Source organism: Camponotus floridanus, unplaced genomic scaffold (assembly GCF_003227725.1).
Source record: "Camponotus floridanus strain SB8 unplaced genomic scaffold, Cflo_v7.5 scaffold134, whole genome shotgun sequence".
Lineage (NCBI taxonomy): Eukaryota > Metazoa > Arthropoda > Insecta > Hymenoptera > Formicidae > Camponotus > Camponotus floridanus.
Genome location: NW_020229253.1, coordinates 1224308 through 1244131, shown reverse-complemented (window position 1 = coordinate 1244131; position 19824 = coordinate 1224308). Strand labels below are relative to the sequence as shown.

Sequence of the window (19824 nt, the reverse complement as noted above, 5' to 3'; positions counted from 1 at the left end):
AATTTCTACCGCGGGAACCTGTTTAGTGGCGGCGCTACGGCGCAATAAACCGCCGTAGCGAAAGTATTAAACTTTACTTTAACTTAATATAAAGCCAAATGATTAATTAATTAAATAATTTGTAATGTGATAAATACACATATTAATTTTATATTTTATTATAAAATATAATTTATAGAAATTTGTAGTAATTTGGCTTTATTTCAGTTAAAATAAAGTTATATTTAATATTTAACGAACGATCGTCAAATCGAACGATCGTTACTAAATGAGTGTAATATTTCTTTTGCCGGTAATTATCCGGCAAAAGAAGGATTAATTATCTCCTTCTTCGATCTCTGATTAGATCGAGAAAGAAAGTGGCCAGGGTCAACAAAAGGTAGATTCAACTGGCCTGAAGAGTACGGTTAGGGCGCGCGGTTAGGGCACGCGGTTAGGGCACGTGACTAAAATATATATATGATTAGGTGAGGTGATGATTAGAGATAGGTTCTTCAATTCTCGAATAATTTTAGTTAATCCGGAAGTAGGGTTGTTAAGGATATGAATTTAATAATTTGTTCCTTCGATTATATTCATGTATTTACTAATTTCGTATTGGAAAATATTCATAAATAAATTCATAAATTATGTTTGCGAAAATCGTCTTTTTCTCTCGTTCTTTTCGCGCTCTTAGATGAGATTATCGTTTTAATAAAATAGTTATCGTTGTTCTTTTCGCTAGGTAAATAAAATGTTAATAAAAGTTGCATGGCTCGTACCGCCAAGAAGTCGAAATGATTTTCATTATGGAAAATTATTTCTTATTGGTTTCTGTAAAATCCATTTGCGATGTCTAGTTCGATGTCCCGTTGAAAATTGAGAATTTTTATTGTAAGAATGGAACTAATTCCAGATTTTCCTGACAATTTCCGACAGCAATGATTTCGGTAATTATTCAACGACGAACGTCATACGCTTCTTTAAAGTCGAATTAATATAAATAATATATTATTAGATGAGAAAGAAATGCATCTATTTTGTCTTCTCGTTAAAAATGTTCTATCATTATTAGGATTCATATTATTATTATTTAATGCCAGAAAGATTTAATAGTAGATTAAATATGAATATAGCTCTGGGTATAAATTTTTTTTTTTCAAGTAATTTCATATTGTAATAGTTTTTGTTAACTTTTTGATAAAAATGATTAGGAATATATTTTATTAATTATTAATTAATTATTTCTAGGTACTGGGGATATTAATATAAGTTTTTAGTTTCTTTTAAGAAACTATTTGCAGGACATCGCCATTTTAGAATATTAGTTTCTAAATATATACCATTTTATATATATATGTATAATAAAACACATGCACAAATTAACGTATTCAAAATATTTTTATAATTTTTATTAATATTTTATTAATATTTTATTAATATTTTATTATCCTAAAAAATACGAATACTATGGTTTCATACTATAGTCTTAATAAACTAAATACAATCATCAGGGCTCATAAAGACGTCATCCCGAAACTTTCTAACAAGAATGTCGTCTATAAAATTGAATGCGCGAATTGCGACGCTTCCTATGTCGGACAGACAAGCAGGAAGTTAATTACAAGAGTTAACGAACATAGGAAACATATCAGTAGATGTACAACTAATAAATCCGTCATTACTGAACATAGGTTACATTTTGATCACGAATTCAAATGGGATGACGTCAAAATATTAGATAAAGCCTTTTTACAAAAGGCTAATTTCGGAAATACTATGCATCAAACGACAACATAAAGGTTTAAATTTACAAACGGATATGGAATGTTTCCCTGATATTTACAACGACATAATAAATAAACTTCCTGATGTTTGAGGGTCATACACAGAAATTCATAAGACTAATTGTACGTTATTTTCACCATTTATACTCTTGCCTTCTTGATAGAAAGTGATACAGAAGTTTTGGTATTTGAATCTTTAAAAAATTTTTTTTTTAATTTGTTAACATAACTGTTCGTCAGACGATTATAACATACACCTCCAACTTGTTTTTCATGGCAATGTAAGTTTTTCCTAATATTTTTTCTTAATAATTTTTATGTCTATTTAAACTTTTAAATTCAGCATAAGTTTAATTATATAAATTTTCATTGTACTTTTGTATTTTTTCTTTAGCATTTTCGGGTTCTTGTTTTTAATTTTTTAATTATTTAAATATCAATGAACTACATATATTTAGTCTTTTATACTTACGACAATCATTGTTTTATAATATTGACTCTCTTTTTTCATTATTTATTCATTTTCATATTATCTATTTTTATTTGTCAAAACCTGATATTATTTTTAATTCCATGCTTTATTGACGCTTTAACAACACTTACATTGCTAAATAATCTCCTATAGTTTATTTACTTTTATCTTTACACGGTCTTACAGATTTCAGTGGAACCATATTCAACTTTGGACTAACTAACCCAAATGAGAATGGTTTCATCATTTTGAAAATTCATCATTTAAGATCATCCAGAATTAACGATGAACAATTGTTGCGATTTGTATTGTATCTGCTCTAATATCAGTAAGGTTTTTACTACTAACTATGTACAACCGCTGTGGTTTGGATCTATCTCCTTTATAATTACGTCCTTGCCGCGTATAACTTTACCGCTTTCTCTCTCTGCGAACTTTATATATTAAAATTTTCTACCGTCATCACATATTTTGCGCTGAAGATGACTCAAAAGCGAGTCGAAACGTCCGCACACATCTTTAATACATATATGTTTTATTATTGGTTTTTTATTTTAAACTTGTAATTTATGATTTAATATATGTTGATAATTAACCTATTTTACCGACTCTTGTCATTAGCTCTCTACGCCTTATTGTCCTCTTTTATTGAATTTACAGAGAGCTTATTACTTTTTACTTTTTGATATTTTATTATACTTACGCGAAATTATACATGAATGTTACATAAATTGTGCGAATATTTAAAAATTTTGAGATGAATCGAATGGGTACCCCAACAGTCAGAGATTGATTAAAAGAAAAGAAATTAAAACAAATATTGAGGAAAGCTCTCTTAAATTTTAACAATAAATAGAAAGGTCATAGGCGATAGAGAGCATGTAAATAATTAGATAATCAAGTTTAAAATAGAATAATCATAATTTAATAAAACAAATTAAGTACGGTATAAATAGCTGAGAAATGTAATATGATTAAACATACAAAAATTAAAGATAAGAATATACATAAGGTACGAACGTTTCTGGCTCTCGCTTTGAGCCTTCTTCAGCGCAATAATAATAACCAACAGAAATTAATATAAAAACTAATAAATCATGAATATAATAAGGTATTAAGTAACATATAAATAATGATAAAATCGCAATCGGCGCAACGTTAATAGACGCTTATCGAAGTAATGGATCTTCATGGTAAAAAAATAGAAACCTTATTGTGCAAGTATAATTGGTGGTGAACAGAAACTCGACAACAGTACCAAATGCAGCCTGAAATTGGCGTGATCCGGTATTTTAAACAATTCATATAATATACTGTGTGACAATATGAATACTTACAAAAAGAGACTGTTCAACGATAATACGAAAGATGGAGAGAAACAATAAGGTTCAACATGAGAAACAGTTACTGTTAGAAATGCCGATGAGAAGGCTGGTATATATACCCGAACATGACATTCAAATTTTCGGTAGCTTGTTTATAATATCGCATTCACATTGTCACACACTATATTATATGAATTGTTTAAAATACCGGATCACGCCAATTTCAGGCTGCATTTGGTACTGTTGTCGAGTTTCTGTTCACCACCAATTATACTTGCACAATAAGGTTTCTATTTTTTTACCATGAAGATCCATTACTCCGATAAGCGTCTATTAACGTTGCGCCGATTGCGATTTTATCATTATTTATATGTTACTTAATATCTTATTATATTCATGATTTATTAGTTTTTATATTAATTTCTGTTGGTTATTATTATTGCGCTGAAGAAGGCTCAAAGCGAGAGCCAGAAACGTTCGTACCTTATGTATATTCTTATCTTTAATTTTTGTATGTTTAATCATATTACATTTCTCAGCTATTTATACCGTACTTAATTTGTTTTATTAAATTATGATTATTCTATTTTAAACTTGATTATCTAATTATTTACATGCTCTCTATCGCCTATGACCTTTCTATTTATTGTTAAAATTTAAGAGAGCTTTCCTCAATATTTGTTTAAATTACGCCGGCTGAAAATATGCGTTATTATAGATCAGATTCGTTTTTCTCTTATATTAATGTAAATTATAACCATGTAACCACTAAACTACTTAAATCATGGATTAAACTTCGTAAATCTATTATATCCAACAGAATTAAGGTTAATTTTTTGAGACGATGTATTGCGCACAACATTTTTCCTTCACACATAGACCATTTATTGTCAAATTTTAAATTCTCTTATTATAATTATAGATCAAATCTTCTATTTAATAATACTTTACGGACTTTTTACAACAGACTGATACGCATAGAACTTAGAGATATTTATTATTTTATTAGAAGAAGTTATGAAAGAATGTTCCATCTGTCTACCGAGATCTATAGGAATTTACCTGTGTCTGTCTGTAACAGTTTTTTCAACAGGCAAAGCCGTCCTTTATATTGTTTCTATTTAAAGGAGAGTCACAGATTAAACAAAAAATTTAATTTTCTACTATCTAAACAACGAAACATAAACAGTCCTAAACCGATCCACTATTATTGTTATCAATATCCTTCAACAGCGAATAATAATTTTGTTCCCCAACGGCGTTTCAAATGGTCGTTTGATAAAAATGAGTTACCATCTAATAACATTTTTGAAGTTCTGATTGATCCTAACACATATTCTAACTCATTTACTAATCTGAATGTGATCAATGAGAAATGGTTTGTCAATCTATCCATGGTGAACTTCCCTCCTGAAATCCAATGTTTTTTGCAATTGGGTGAGAATTTTAGCTTACCTCCCATCAATACACCCATCCTAACGATCGAATTTATCAAACACATTGAATGCAATCTCCGGAAGCTTTCTCCTGCATCTAGAATTCCCATCAGAGATAAATTAAAATCCATCATTAAAAATATTCCGTCTTATTCGTTTCCTAGGAATTCACATAATGATTGGTTGACACGGCTTTACCTGACTACTAAAAATTTTCTCCAGAACAACAAAGATCTCATCCTCACACGGGCTGATAAGGGTAATGTCACGGTGGCTCTTGATAAATTCGACTATTTGAACAAAGTTGGTGATTTACTTAGGGATGAGAACACTTATACAATAATCAACAAAGATCCTACTAAAAAACTAATTTCCAACCTGAAGGAGCTACTATCCAGATGGAAAAACCATGGTTACATCTCTAATACTACCTATAAATCTCTCCTATTTACCGATGGCACCTTACCTAGAGCTTATGGTTTGCCTAAAATACATAAGATCAACTTTCTTTTCAGACTCATTGTCTCTTCCATCAATAGCCCTCTTTATTCTCTTGCCTTATTTTTACACAAGATCATGATCAAGAACTTTCCTACTGCCTCTAGTCATATAAATAACAGTTTCGATTTGGTGCAGAATTTGGCCGATGTTCACTTGGATGACGACTCTTTATTGATCTCGTTGGATGCAATTTCCCTGTTTACGAACATTCCCACGGATTTGGCTCTTTCTAGCGTTTCTAGCAGATGGAGTTTTATACGTGATGTTTGTGGTTTGCCTGAATCCGAGTTCTTGAGTGCAGTCAGATTTGTTTTAAACTCTACGTTTTTTACTTTTAACAACATTATTTATAAGCAAACTTTCGGTACTCCTATGGGATCTCCCTTATCGCCGATTATTGCTGACATAGTGCTACAGGACTTAGAAGAGAAAGCTTTGAATATTTTAAGATTCACCCCCCGGTTATATTTTAGATACGTTGACGATATTCTAATGACGGTCCCTTCTGACTCCATCGACTCGACTCTTTCTATTTTTAACTCCTTTCATGACAGATTACAATTTACTTTTGAATTAGAGGTTGACAGAAAAATTAATTTTTTAGACGTAACCATAATAGTTGAAAATAACGTTTTAATATTTGACTGGTTCCAAAAATCCACATTTTCGGGCAGATATTTAAATTATCACTCTCAACATCCACTCTGCCAAAAGAAAGGCACATAATCGGTCTCGTGGACAGGGTTTTCTCGTTGTCGCATCCAAGTTTTCACCATAAGAATCTTGACCTTATTGTCAAAATCCTTTTAGATAATTGTTATCCCTTGAGCTTCATATTTGAAGTCATAAGCCAACGACTTAGATTTTTGTTCATGAGTCGCGGTGATCACGGTGATCGCGGTGATCTTGGGACGTTGAGAGACTCTTCCACGTTTTTCACGGTCCCATACTTGCCAAACTTCACTGAGCGGTTTAGAAGCGTCACAAAGAACTTGGACATCAAACTTTCCTATACCAGCCTAAATAAATTAAACAAGTTCATTAAAGTACATAAAGACTACATTCCCTCTAACCAAAAAACCAATGTAGTTTATAAAATTAATTGCTCGGATTGTGACGCTTCATATATTGGCCAAACTTCAAGAATGCTAAAGACGAGAATATCGGAGCATAGATCACAACTTAATAGAAATTATACTACTCGCTCTGTCGTTACAAATCATAGGCTGCAATACGGTCATGATTTTTGTTGGGACGACGTTAAAATTCTGGATGAAGCTCCTTTTTTCAATAGAAGATTAATTTCTGAAATGCTTTACATCAAGAGACAAAAGAATGGTTTAAATTTACAGACAGACACAGAAAATTTACCGTCTTTATATCATGATATTATAAACAAGCTACCGAAAATTTGAATGTCATGTTCGGGTATATATACCAGCCTTCTCATCGGCATTTCTAACAGTAACTGTTTCTCATGTTGAACCTTATTGTTTCTCTCCATCTTTCGTATTATCGTTGAACAGTCTCTTTGTAAGTATTCATATTGTCACACAGTATATTATATGAATTGTTTAAAATACCGGATCACGCCAATTTCAGGCTGCATTTGGTACTGTTGTCGAGTTTCTGTTCACCACCAATTATACTTGCACAATAAGGTTTCTATTTTTTTACCATGAAGATCCATTACTCCGATAAGCGTCTATTAACGTTGCGCCGATTGCGATTTTATCATTATTTATATGTTACTTAATACCTTATTATATTCATGATTTATTAGTTTTTATATTAATTTCTGTTGGTTATTATTATTGCGCTGAAGAAGGCTCAAAGCGAGAGCCAGAAACGTTCGTACCTTATGTATATTCTTATCTTTAATTTTTGTATGTTTAATCATATTACATTTCTCAGCTATTTATACCGTACTTAATTTGTTTTATTAAATTATGATTATTCTATTTTAAACTTGATTATCTAATTATTTACATGCTCTCTATCGCCTATGACCTTTCTATTTATTGAGAAAAGAAATTATTAATTCAAATGTTATAAGAATAAAAATCTAGAGAATTAATCCAGAATTAATTGTTTAAAATTATTTGATTAATTTTATTTTGCACACTGTTCGAATTGAAATTTTTTATATCTTGCTGATAACGGATTCGATTCGTTTCGCTCGCGCAAACGGTACTCCAAATTATATGTGTTCGCACATTTAACACAAACTCCAATAATACATGTATTTTATTATTTATAAATATAATCGTAATCACATTTCAATAAAAAAAAGTCGTTATATCCATATAATTTTCAATAAGGAAATATATTTCTTAATAATGGAAGAACATGTTTTCTGTGCATATCAATTTCATGAATTGAAGATAATGACGAGGGATAATTGACGTAGATTTATTATTGAAAACATTGCTATCGGGAATAGTTCCAGGATTCGTTTTCTTCTACAGTGAAGTTCCCGACGTGCAATGGACCACTTAAAATTTTTTTTTTAATTCACACTTTTCTTTAATTCACAAAAGTCCATATTTTACGATAATCATCATGAAATTTGAGAAAAAAATTTATTCCACCCCGTGGAATGCGTCAAAGTACGCAATTTTTTGGTGACATCCTTACTTTTGGGGAGATGACGAGAAGGGGGGATAAATTTTAAATCTGACAAATGAGTTTCAAAATAGAGGCTTTAAGCTTGAGAATGAAAAAAAAATTTCAAATACGACTTTTTTTGAGTTATATTTATTTGAAGTTATGCGAAAATTTGACATGAAATTACCTATGTGACAATTTTGTTGACGAGTGTATATTTCATGTGTATTATATTTTACGTTTGAAAACTCTGTATTAAAATATAATAAATAAAATATAATAAAAATAAAATAAAAAAGAAATTAAAAAAATGTTCCTTCTCGATGTTTCTCTGATCTTAATAAAGGCATTTGCCAGGAGAGGTTTGAGTATTCTCGTGAACCTGAGATCTATGCCGGCGGTAATGTACGCCGATATTCAAATGGATTATTCTTATATTTAACATCATTTTAAGTATCATCTTAGATTGCTTTTAAAGATTCCGTTTAGTTAGTAAAATAGTTATATTCCAACTTACTTAAAACGATCTTAAATATAAGAGTGAATTATGAATATCGGCCGTAATTACCGATAGGGTTAGACATGCCAGACAAATCGAAGGGGAAGAGTCGGACTAATAGAAGTACCAAAATTGTATAAATATATGTTATATTATCTTAATATTTTTGAATAAAATGAAAGAAAAAGAGACAATAATCGAGAAAATAGAAAAAAGCAACTACAGTTATTTGAATATCTATACCTGAGAACGAACGTATTCCAATGGACTCCATAGGAAGGAATAAGCATGACAAGTGGTGGTAATCTTTATGATGTTGACACAAAGGAATACAATAAATCATAATAATTCAAGAACTCGAAGAAGAGAATATATTGGATAGAAATGTATAGTGATTGGAAATAATTAGAAACTAAAAGACAATATGCATACAACCTATTTATTAATAGTAATACTATTTTGTAATTATATTTAATTTTAATTTAGTACATTGTATTATATAAGGTATTAAGCATAAACATTATACATAAACATTAATTATATACAGCACTGGTGCTACCGATATTTCGTGCACATAGCAATGAACAAAACCAGAAATTGTGCACATTATATATTACTCTCTAAGAAAATTCATGGACATTGGCTTTGTAGTTCATGTCCACGTTTTCAATGTCCATAGAAGGAGTATCGCTTTCAGGGATCACCTAAAAGCAGGCCATGACATATCTCAGTCTTCTCTCTGACGATATCTGTTATATACAGGATAGACGATATCTGTTATATACAGGATAGACTTAACATCGTGAAGATTAAACTGGAAATAAAGAAAAAAATTAAATAAAAAAAAATTAAATAAAAAATTAAATAAAAAAAAAAAAAACATACTATTGGTATGATTGTAACGCAATCACCGTAACCATATATATATATTTTCTTTCGACTGAGAAATGTAATCCTCATATTGGTATGATAATTGAGTGTAATTACAAAAGTAAAGCTGCGTTCATACAAAAAAAATTTAGGATATATAATATACATATTTTAAAATCATACATAAATAATTTTTTAACTTTTTTTCTATGAGGATATTGTAATATTGTACACATTGTAATTATTATAGACATTATAAGATTAAAAGTGCAATGTTAATATCGTATTATGAAAAAATGAAATATATTAGAATATAGAAGAATATATGTAGAATTCATTTTCCATATATGTGCCAATATTTTTTGAATGCAGCTTAATCTTAAGCTTAATCTAGTCAAACTTTTTCATTGATAAACAAACCTGGATTTCCACAACAGTACTCACAAGAACGATTTCCAATTTCGACTCGATGATTTAGCGCTTGGTCATGTGCAATGTGTTACATAATTGTATAATTAAAAATTATTAAAAATTGACAAATAACAGCCAATAAAGCGCTTTGATGAGCGATACTCCTATTTCATTTAATATGTAGTATTATTTAAAATGTTAAAATATTTGTGATTTCGGCACAATAATTCTATCCATCTTTATTTTAACTAAAGATTTATAACTTGTGGATTTATGATTATTAGTATACTGTAGTATAAAGATTAGAATTATTCGAGAAAATGTGCTCGCCAGATTACTGCATCGTTGTATCTGTGTATCGATTATGAAATGGTTTACATATAACCTCATATGTTATTTAATATTATTTATAATACACATAATATCATACATATCTATAAAACGTTGTCAGTATTTGATGCTCTTTCGAAATGATAGACCGTAATTGTGTGCAAATATTATACATTATCAACTTTATAATAAGTGGAGATAGAGCAATAAGTATAGTTCATTTATACAATTGCATACTTTTTTAATCATCAATAATATAATTTAAATATATAGTAAATCATTAAATATAAAGATAAAATATAAATATGTACTTATTCCGAATGATGTAAAAAATCATGCATGATAACTTATAAATTCAAAATAATTATATTATTATATTTATATATTCACAACTAATTATAGAGGATATTATTCGCGTTTCCTCTTTCACTCATAAATTTTATAATCAGTTTGTAATTATTGGTTATATATAATGTCGAAAATTAATTATATTTCCATGTTGAAAAAAATATTGTTTATACATATATATATATACATATACATATATATATATATATATATATATATATATATATATATAATCGCAATTATTAGGTTTCGCTTCTATTACTCAAAAACACAAATTAAATATATCATTATATTATGTTGTTTACAATTATAAAAACGGAAGTGATATTTTTTAATAATCAAAATTTTATAAAAGATAAGATTAAATAATTTCTATATTTATTGATAAATCTAATATTAAGATTAAACTTGAAAATAACAAAATCAATTTAGAAATGTTTTAGAAATATTTTTTCTATATTAAGATTTATTGAATCCTTTGGAAAATAAGATAAACATTAATTTAATTATATCAGCTAAATAGTATCGACTGGACTCAGTAAGGCATCTTCCATGTTCTTTCTTAATGCTATAATATTTTCCAGACAAAATTTGAAATTTGGTCTAACATTCGCTGCACTCCAGCAACGTAGCATCAACTGATACAATGGTGACGGACAGTTAAGAGTCTTCGGCAACCTGCCTCCAGCACGTACATAATTTATCACTTCTTCATTAGCCTTGGCACTATAAGGTTGCTCACCCAACGACGTAATTTCCCACATTAATATTCCAAATGACCAAACATCGCTTTGAGAAGTAAATATTCCCATTATCAAAGATTCAGGTGCCATCCAGCGAATAGGAAGCAAACCTTCTCCTTTCTAAAACATGATTTAAACAAAAATTTAATTTTCTGAGATTTAAGTTGTTCATTTCTAGAATGTGTGCAAAATCAAAAACGTTAATTTATCTCTTGCTATATATAAATAAAAACTACTTATATTCTATATTACTTAAAAAAACAATGCACGATACTATTATGATAAAAAAATAGAAAGTATTTTTAGAAGAATTCATTTTCTTAATTATTAACTTTTTTCCATAATTGTATATACCACGTGATAATAATCATCCTTGTAGATATCTCTAGCTAGTCCAAAGTCTCCAATTTTGATGACACGATTCTCTCGATTCCTCGAAGATACTAAACAATTGCGACATGCTAGATCTCTATGTATGAAACGCAACTCTTCCAAGTAGCAACAACCTCGCGCAACATCTTCGCACATGGCGAGCAAATCTTGCAAACGTAGAGCAAGCGAATCTGACGCTTGCAAATTTCGACATTCTCTCAAATATTTTAACAGATCTCCAGTTTCCATCAATTCCAACACTAATAACGGAGAATCTCCATCTAAACAAACGGCCAATAATCTTAATATATGTTTGTGTTGAAAATGATTCATAAGCTTGGCTTCCTTTAAGAATTTCTCTTTCTCATGGGAAGTAGCATCTTTTCGAAGTGTTTTTATTGCAACGGACGTTTCTGTGCCCGATTTTTCTAAATCCTTTACCTTTCCTTGATACACCTGTGAAATATTTCACTCAAATTTACATGCGTACTTTATTAGAAAATGTATAGTTTAATGTCAAGTAGTAATATATTTTATTTTATATTAAATAATTCAATGAAAAATATATAATAAAGTGCATGCTTGTTGTCTCATGTAAATTTTATATCACATATAATCTATTAAAAAAATTTATGTAATATATATCTTTATTAAAAAATACGTATCTGTTTTGTTAATCCAAAAATTAGTTTGAAATATTGCTTGAAAAAATTAATTTTTACCATTCCGAATGCGCCGCTACCAAGATGTTTTGTGAGTGTAATTTGATTTTGTGCGATTTTAGTTATCGCACATTCATCCAGGTTATAATGTAACATAGGACTGTAAATCATATTGAATTGAGGGTTTCGGCAAGGTATTTCATGTAGAATCGCCAATTCTACATCGGCCGTTGTTGAAGACAAAAATTGTTCATTATTACCTCTGCTTTGACGATATACTGTTGTAAAATTTCGAATTAATTATGTAATAATATGTATTATAAAATCCACTGTTTTTTAGTAAATTTATTTGTTTAGTTTTATATAAGTAAATTACTATTTTTAGTAAAGTTTTAGATATTATATCAGATATATATGTATAATCTACAATTCAAGTCCTAAATCAAATATACCTAAATCAAATATACTTACAATAATAAAAGTAGCAGATGAAGATTATAGTAACTATAACGATAAAACTTAACATGAATAATAAGTAATATTTTTTCGCTATTATTCCAGAAGTGCTCGAAATACCTATATTAAGCAAAAATATAATTTTAATATCTTCGTCTGTGTATGTTTTTACAAATTTAATTTTACTTATAACTTTAATACAAAATATAATTTTTTTAATTTTAGGTATATTCATATTTGAAAAAATTAGAATATAATATCTATGCAGCACAGAATATTACAACTACTTTATAACAATATTGCAATATTACAAATATATTCTCACTTCATTTACGAATACGATATTAATCTTCAAAGATAATATATGTTTTTATTAAGAATAGATATTATTATATCTATTATATTTTTCTATGCATTTTTATGCATTTTTTACATGTAAATAAATACAAGGTGAGTTTTTTTATTTTCAGACATCGAAATATCTCAAGAAATACGCATTGTACGAAAAAATGTCCGTAATAAAAACTTTATTTTCTAGGGGGAAAACCGACCCCGCGAAAATTAAGTCCCCCACCATCCTAATGATTTGCAATATTGCAATGATTCAATGAAATTATTCTTCAATATATCTGCAATCTTATTGTGCTGTATAGGTATTTTCATTTACTTATCACGTTTGCTACCACGTTTTGGAAGAGTAAATCTTTCACCAGCCGGCCATATAAAATTTTCCTCGTATTTGAGGTATTTCAATATCAAGCGAAACTTGTATAAAATTGCCGATTGTAAATTTTTGACATTGTATATTACTTCACTGTTATAATTCATTTTAATATAATTCATTGTTTGCCACTTTTCTGCTACAATATCTTTGTACTCTAGTGTACAAAACATCATCAGATTAATGTTGGAGATCCACGGAATGTTCATGCTATTGATCTCGCTCAAAGTAATTATTTAGTTCTGAATATATGTGAACGAAGTTGCTTAAACTCTCGTTGTAGAAATGAAATTATTTGGATACGCACATATATATCAAGTAATCTTGTACTAATAGCGACAAGTTAATCTTTGTGAAAAATCTGCCGCCTGCCGTACGTTTCGGCACATTGATAAATTGTTTGCTCTTGTGTTGCGTACCGTTCACTAATGTAACTGACTTCTAATGCACTTCGTGGTCGCGGCCACGCAGTTCACTTTCTTGAGTGGCATCCAATGAACTACTGCTATAGTAGTAGGCGTCAAAGCTAGAACACTTATATTTTCTGGTGCATCAAACTTACCGGAATTAGTTTTTATTGATATCACATTCGAATCAAATGGATTTATTGATAATTCATCAAAGTAAAAATTGCTTAAAGTAAACTTCAACTTGTACTCTGTACATGGTGTTAAGTTCTGAATCTCGTAATATCGCTCGAACGTCACATATCGTAGCACATTGAATTTCTCCGACTTGTTGAGATTGTTGTCTAAACAGCTTACGGAGATAGTATATATAGTAGTTGGTAAATTATATTTTTTGCATCCATTCTTTACAACCGGCTCCGGAAGATTCACACTGATGCTGTTTGTTGTTGCATTCACATTCTCAAAATTATAAACTTTTTCGTCAGGTGTCAGGCATCTCATTGGAGGATATGATTGTAAAGCTTGATCAAAAGCGTGAATTTTATCAAATTGCTTATTTCCACTCAAGCTTATTATTATCTTTTCAACATATTCGGCTGCATTTACGCTCTTGAGACTTACATATTTCTTTTTCAAAACATAGAAAGAAAATTCATTCGAATAATCTCTTGCTAAAATGTAAATGTTTGTTTTGGCAATCGTCATAGTTTCGAATAGAATGTTATCACTTATGTCTCTCTTGTGTAAAATCTCATTGCACATAAAAACGATAGTGTCTGTTACAAATATGCGATCTCTACTTAACCAGTAAATTAACGGCTCCTCATTATTCATGTTATCAACTATCATATCCTGAACAGACTCTATATAATGTAATAGGCAAGAGGATACACTTATTCGAACAATTTGCTCAATTTGCTCAATTTTTTTATCGAGATGATATTTTATTATATCACCTTCTGAATTCATCCAATTGTATGATACGTAATACAAAATTCTAAAAAAGATGTCATAATTTTACTCTCATTTTTACTTTCATTATAAAACATTATTTTAACAGAAAACAGAAATTTGTTTGTAGTGAAAATTCGAAATTCTTGTAATTATATTATAACTTATTATTTTTTTTACTTATAATCTTAATTATAAAACCACGTAAAATTATTAAAAAATTACAAATATGCATAAATCTTTAATGGAAAATTATTTTTTCAGGTAAACGGTAGTAAACGTACCCCATAGACGGTAATACATTTAAATAGCGAATACCATTTTTTGTTTTGTAAATTTCATCAAATTTAATTATGCCATTTTCCCACATTGTTAAGTCGAACTTTACGAGTACTATTACTATTAAAGGGTAGTCTGAGTCATTATTATATGTGAAATATAGATTTCTTGCTACCCAGTCAATGCAGAGATTATATAAATAATTATCATAGCTAGCTATTTTTGTGATATAATTTTCATTAATCTTCAATGTCATTAGGTTAGTGTCTGATAGCCAATAAATTCTATGTTCTTGTATCGAATAAGCGATATTATGTACGTATCTGAAAAAAAGGAACCAATTATAATTGTATAGTAAAAAGTTATAGTTGAAATTTCTAATTTTATAGTTATTACTGCTATAATGTTAATAATAATAAACCTGTGCATAATAATAATAACATTCACTTTATAGCTAGTGTTGAAAATAATTTATGATCATTATAACTATTGTTTTTTATCAATGTACGTACTTTGGCATTACGAAATTAGTAATGTTTAAATCCATGTCCAAAATCTGGATACCTTCTTCTGATGTGACTAATAATTTAGGTATTGGATTTTCATGTGTAGTCGACACATTGATTAAATCCGTATAAGGACCAACAACAACTTTAGTATGCGCACGTACTCGAAAATAATATGTTGTGTTAGATGTTAGATTGTGCACCGTGTGCTCCAATTTTGTAGTTGTGATATTTTTATCATCGCAGATTTGAATCTTTTTAAAGTCCTCGATGAAAAAACATTGCATTGTGTATCCCTGTATTATTTCATCGGTAAATTCAGGTTGGTTCCATCTGTAAAAACATAAAATTTTAGTCAGTTTACATTTATCAAAATTATAACAGCATTAAAATTTTGATATATTTATATGTCGTTGAATTTAAGAAAAAGAGAGAAAAATAAAAGAATACAAATTGGGAATTTAGATTCCTTACCTCAATGTCACAAAAATGTCGTTCATTTTTTCTGTAAATTGACTGTCGAATTGTACAAATGCTCTGAGAGATGTTGGATTGCTTTCTAGAGATTTTAAGAGCGTACGTATTAACATAATTATATATAAGATTAAGTGAATTATCTCAGAAAAAACAATATAATGTGAAAATAAAGGAATAAATGTAAACTACAAAGAAATAAATATAAACTACAAAATACGGAAATTAGCACAATATTAATCTTTAAAAAATAATATAAGAATTTTTTGTGTCATTTAAAATTTAGAAAAGTAATCGTTAATTCATGGCAAAAACGAATAAATAACAATTAATAAAATGACAAGTATTTTTCGATAAATTCCTATAGTTTAAGAAATCAGAGATATAATTTGCGACTGCTTTAAAACGGAGTATCAAATTAATAAAATTGACTTTACTTTAAATTATGACAATTTTTATGTATACTGTTTTATATATATATATATATATATATATATATATATATATAAAACAGTATACATAAAAATTGTCATAATTTAAAGTAAAGTCAATTTTATTAATTTATATATATATATATATATATATATATATATATATATTGTGCTTTTTTATTTCTTTTTTGGACAGAATAGAATTTATATTCTTCTTACTACTGGAAAATATTTTTGATATCCATTCTTTCTTGAATTTAAATTATATTTACACTTTTTCGTCATAGATTTTGTTATTAATGTTTTATTCATTTTTTTGCAACTTACCGATAGATTTTGGGATGATAGAAATATTTGCAAGTGGAACCTCATCGACTTCTAGCTCATTTCTCACAGTCATACTATCAGAATAACTCCGGTCAGATTTGAAATTTAGTATATGATGATCACTTTTCTCGGACATTGAAATATCCTTCATAAAGTATAACATACGAAAAGAATTAAGTGAATATTATATCGTTGAAGGTTGTTTTTATTGTGTTAAATTATATAAATTATAAAATTAAACGAAAAATTGCCATTTGTTTGCTTAATAATATCGGTATATACCATTCCTAAATAATATAAACTGAATGTGATGTAGTTTTATTCATATCGTAAAATCTATGTTTTTAATTTTTTGAAGGCATCTTGTATATCTAACATAACTCATGTCAAAAATAAAATCAATCAATAGGTTAACGAGAGTCAATGAGGAATCATAACAGCTTTTAGTACAGCAAGTAGTACAAGCGAAAGTGTAGCTCTTCGCAATTATTAAAACAATTTCGAACAATTTGATTCTTTCTCACGATAGGTTAGTTAACTCTTTTCAATTTTACCAATTTTAACAATTTTACGTAATTCAAAATTCTTTTCAAAAATTTGCCGATTACTCAAGTTTTATTAATCTTTGTACATCAAAAATAAAAAGGTTTCAAAAATAAAAATATTGTTTCTTTACAGTTATTAAATATTAGTCATAGAATTATATAAATTCTTTTATTTATAACTTTTTCAAGTTTTTTCTCGAATATCATTATATTTTTAATACAAATAAATTCTGGAAATGATAATATGAACCGATAGTATAAACCGATAATGTCTCCATAAAAATATGTGGATATAATTGTATATAAATGGATATATGTATGAAAATTAATCTAAATTCGAGTGATTATTATTGAATATATTGTCGAAATATCAGCGTTAAAAGATACAACTTGAAGAATGTTTGATAAATGATTTTTTTATTAGACAGAGTTTCTATCTCGATATTTAATAGCTCTGTTTCGTTATATAATTATCCTTAACACAAAGAAATGATGCTAACTTTCTAAATTAATTTTATAAAATAAAATTTATATTAGTATAAAGCTTACTATATATCAATAAATATGATATATATCTAGGAAAATAAATAAATTTTAAAAATTGAAGAAAAATAACATAAAAATTTGTTGAAGCGCCATCGTATGTATATTTTAATGCAGATAGTAAACAGAAAATTTCATTAATTTCAAAATTGTTATTTTTAGAAATAATAATTATATATGTATATGGAGAGAGAGAGAGAGAGAGAGAAAATAATTCAGTCAAATTTTAATATACCGTTTTAATTAATTTAATATACTATATAATATCTATTTGTAAACAAAATTTGGAAACTTTATCCATCTTTTTTTTACAACATTGTACATACTTTTTTCTTTCATATTGAATTGTTTTTTTTAATCTTATCCTATTATAGGTAAAATATATAATTTATTACCATTTTAGTTACACTACTGCAATAACATTCAATTGTTTCTTAATCAAGCGAAAATATCTTTTACCTGCATGAAATTTATATCCGGATACATGGAAACATTTTCTTCTTGAAGGATGTTCGAAGTGATATCAACCTTCGGCGTATTAGTTGCTTTTGTCAATATCAAACTTTTCAATAAAACACATAATATTGTTCCGAACATAATTTGCATTTTTCGTAAACATTTGCACTCAATCGATTTCCGTTGAATCCTGAATTAATTGTTTTTCTCACTCTACTAATTCTGATGTGTTAATCGAATTGATATTAATTCATATATATATATATATATATATATATATATATATATTCATTAAATTCATATATACATATATTTTCATTAAATTCCTTAAAACTCAGTTTTAACGAATCGCAAGTTATCTTTTAATATTATCTTTTAATATTATGTTTTTAGATTTCTCTTTATGATCGCGATCACAGTATATATTTTAAGATTAAATTAGAGAATTCTTAGTAAGTAAATAGTTTCTATTTTTGTTGTAGGAGAACAAATGACAAATGCAAAATGATACATATTCATTGGAATGTATCGCGAATATAAAAATATAATTATTATCGGCTTTTCGTTTTCATTAATATTATAGTAGAAAAACATCGATAAAAAGATAACCACAATCAAATTACAAACAATTAAAGAAGTTATAAAATTATAGATTTTGTAACATTTTCAGTCATATTCAAGCACACGCAGCGTGTATTCGAATTCACTTAAGTATTTACTACATCTTTGATTTTATTAAATATATAATTATGACGATTTGTTCGTACGATGTTACTATATACAATTTGTGTTACTATATACAATTGTGTTACTACGTACGCTTTTCAAAATCCACTATTTGTACACAATTTTTTGTGATATTCATATGATGCAGTTTGAATCAAGCGATAAGTAACGCGGTAGTGTGTTTCGCTAGCGATCACAATAGTAACTGGCTTCGAATGATCAATCTGTTGCCATGACATCTTATTAGCTTCATTCCGTATTTGTAATTTATTTTTCTCCACTCGCGGAGATACTCGCGTTATTTCAAAAAGAATTAAAATCTTTAAAAATTGTTTGACAAAAAAGAATAATTATATGTATATATAATTGTTTAATGAATTTTATTATAAACTTTTTATATTAATTTATTTCTGAGTATCTTCTCTTTAGCATAAGAGGCACGTTTACTATATAAAAAGATATTCTGATTATAAGAAAAGTAATAATAGATTTTAAAAAGTGATACGTTTTCTGTAACATTCATGTAATGCAGTTTGAATCAATAGCGTAGCGTTTTTAGTATAAATCTAGTAGTTCTAGTATAAATAAATATAAATTTCCAATAGCATAAATAACTAAAATAATTGTACGAGTTATTATTATCGTTATTTGCATCGA

The 19824-nt window shown here is 28.0% G+C and overlaps 2 protein-coding genes across 2 annotated transcripts; one reads left to right on the top strand and one right to left on the bottom strand.

Moving 5' to 3' along the window:
• Positions 1-4588: 4588 nt before the first annotated feature.
• Positions 4589-6226, top strand: LOC112637139. The gene has a single exon (XM_025406143.1). It carries the CDS (start codon positions 4589-4591, stop codon positions 6224-6226), a length of 1638 nt encoding a protein of 545 aa, XP_025261928.1.
• Positions 6227-11056: 4830 nt separating this feature from the next.
• Positions 11057-18688, bottom strand: LOC109610431 (proto-oncogene tyrosine-protein kinase ROS-like). The gene is made up of 10 exons (XM_025406181.1): positions 18445-18688; positions 16898-17042; positions 16140-16224; positions 15672-15998; positions 15165-15482; positions 14082-14926; positions 12814-12918; positions 12403-12620; positions 11663-12136; positions 11057-11428 (listed from the first exon to the last, which is right to left on the bottom strand). Exons 1-10 carry the CDS (start codon positions 18589-18591, stop codon positions 11081-11083), a joined length of 3012 nt encoding a protein of 1003 aa, XP_025261966.1. The 5' UTR covers positions 18592-18688; the 3' UTR covers positions 11057-11080.
• Positions 18689-19824: the final 1136 nt, after the last annotated feature.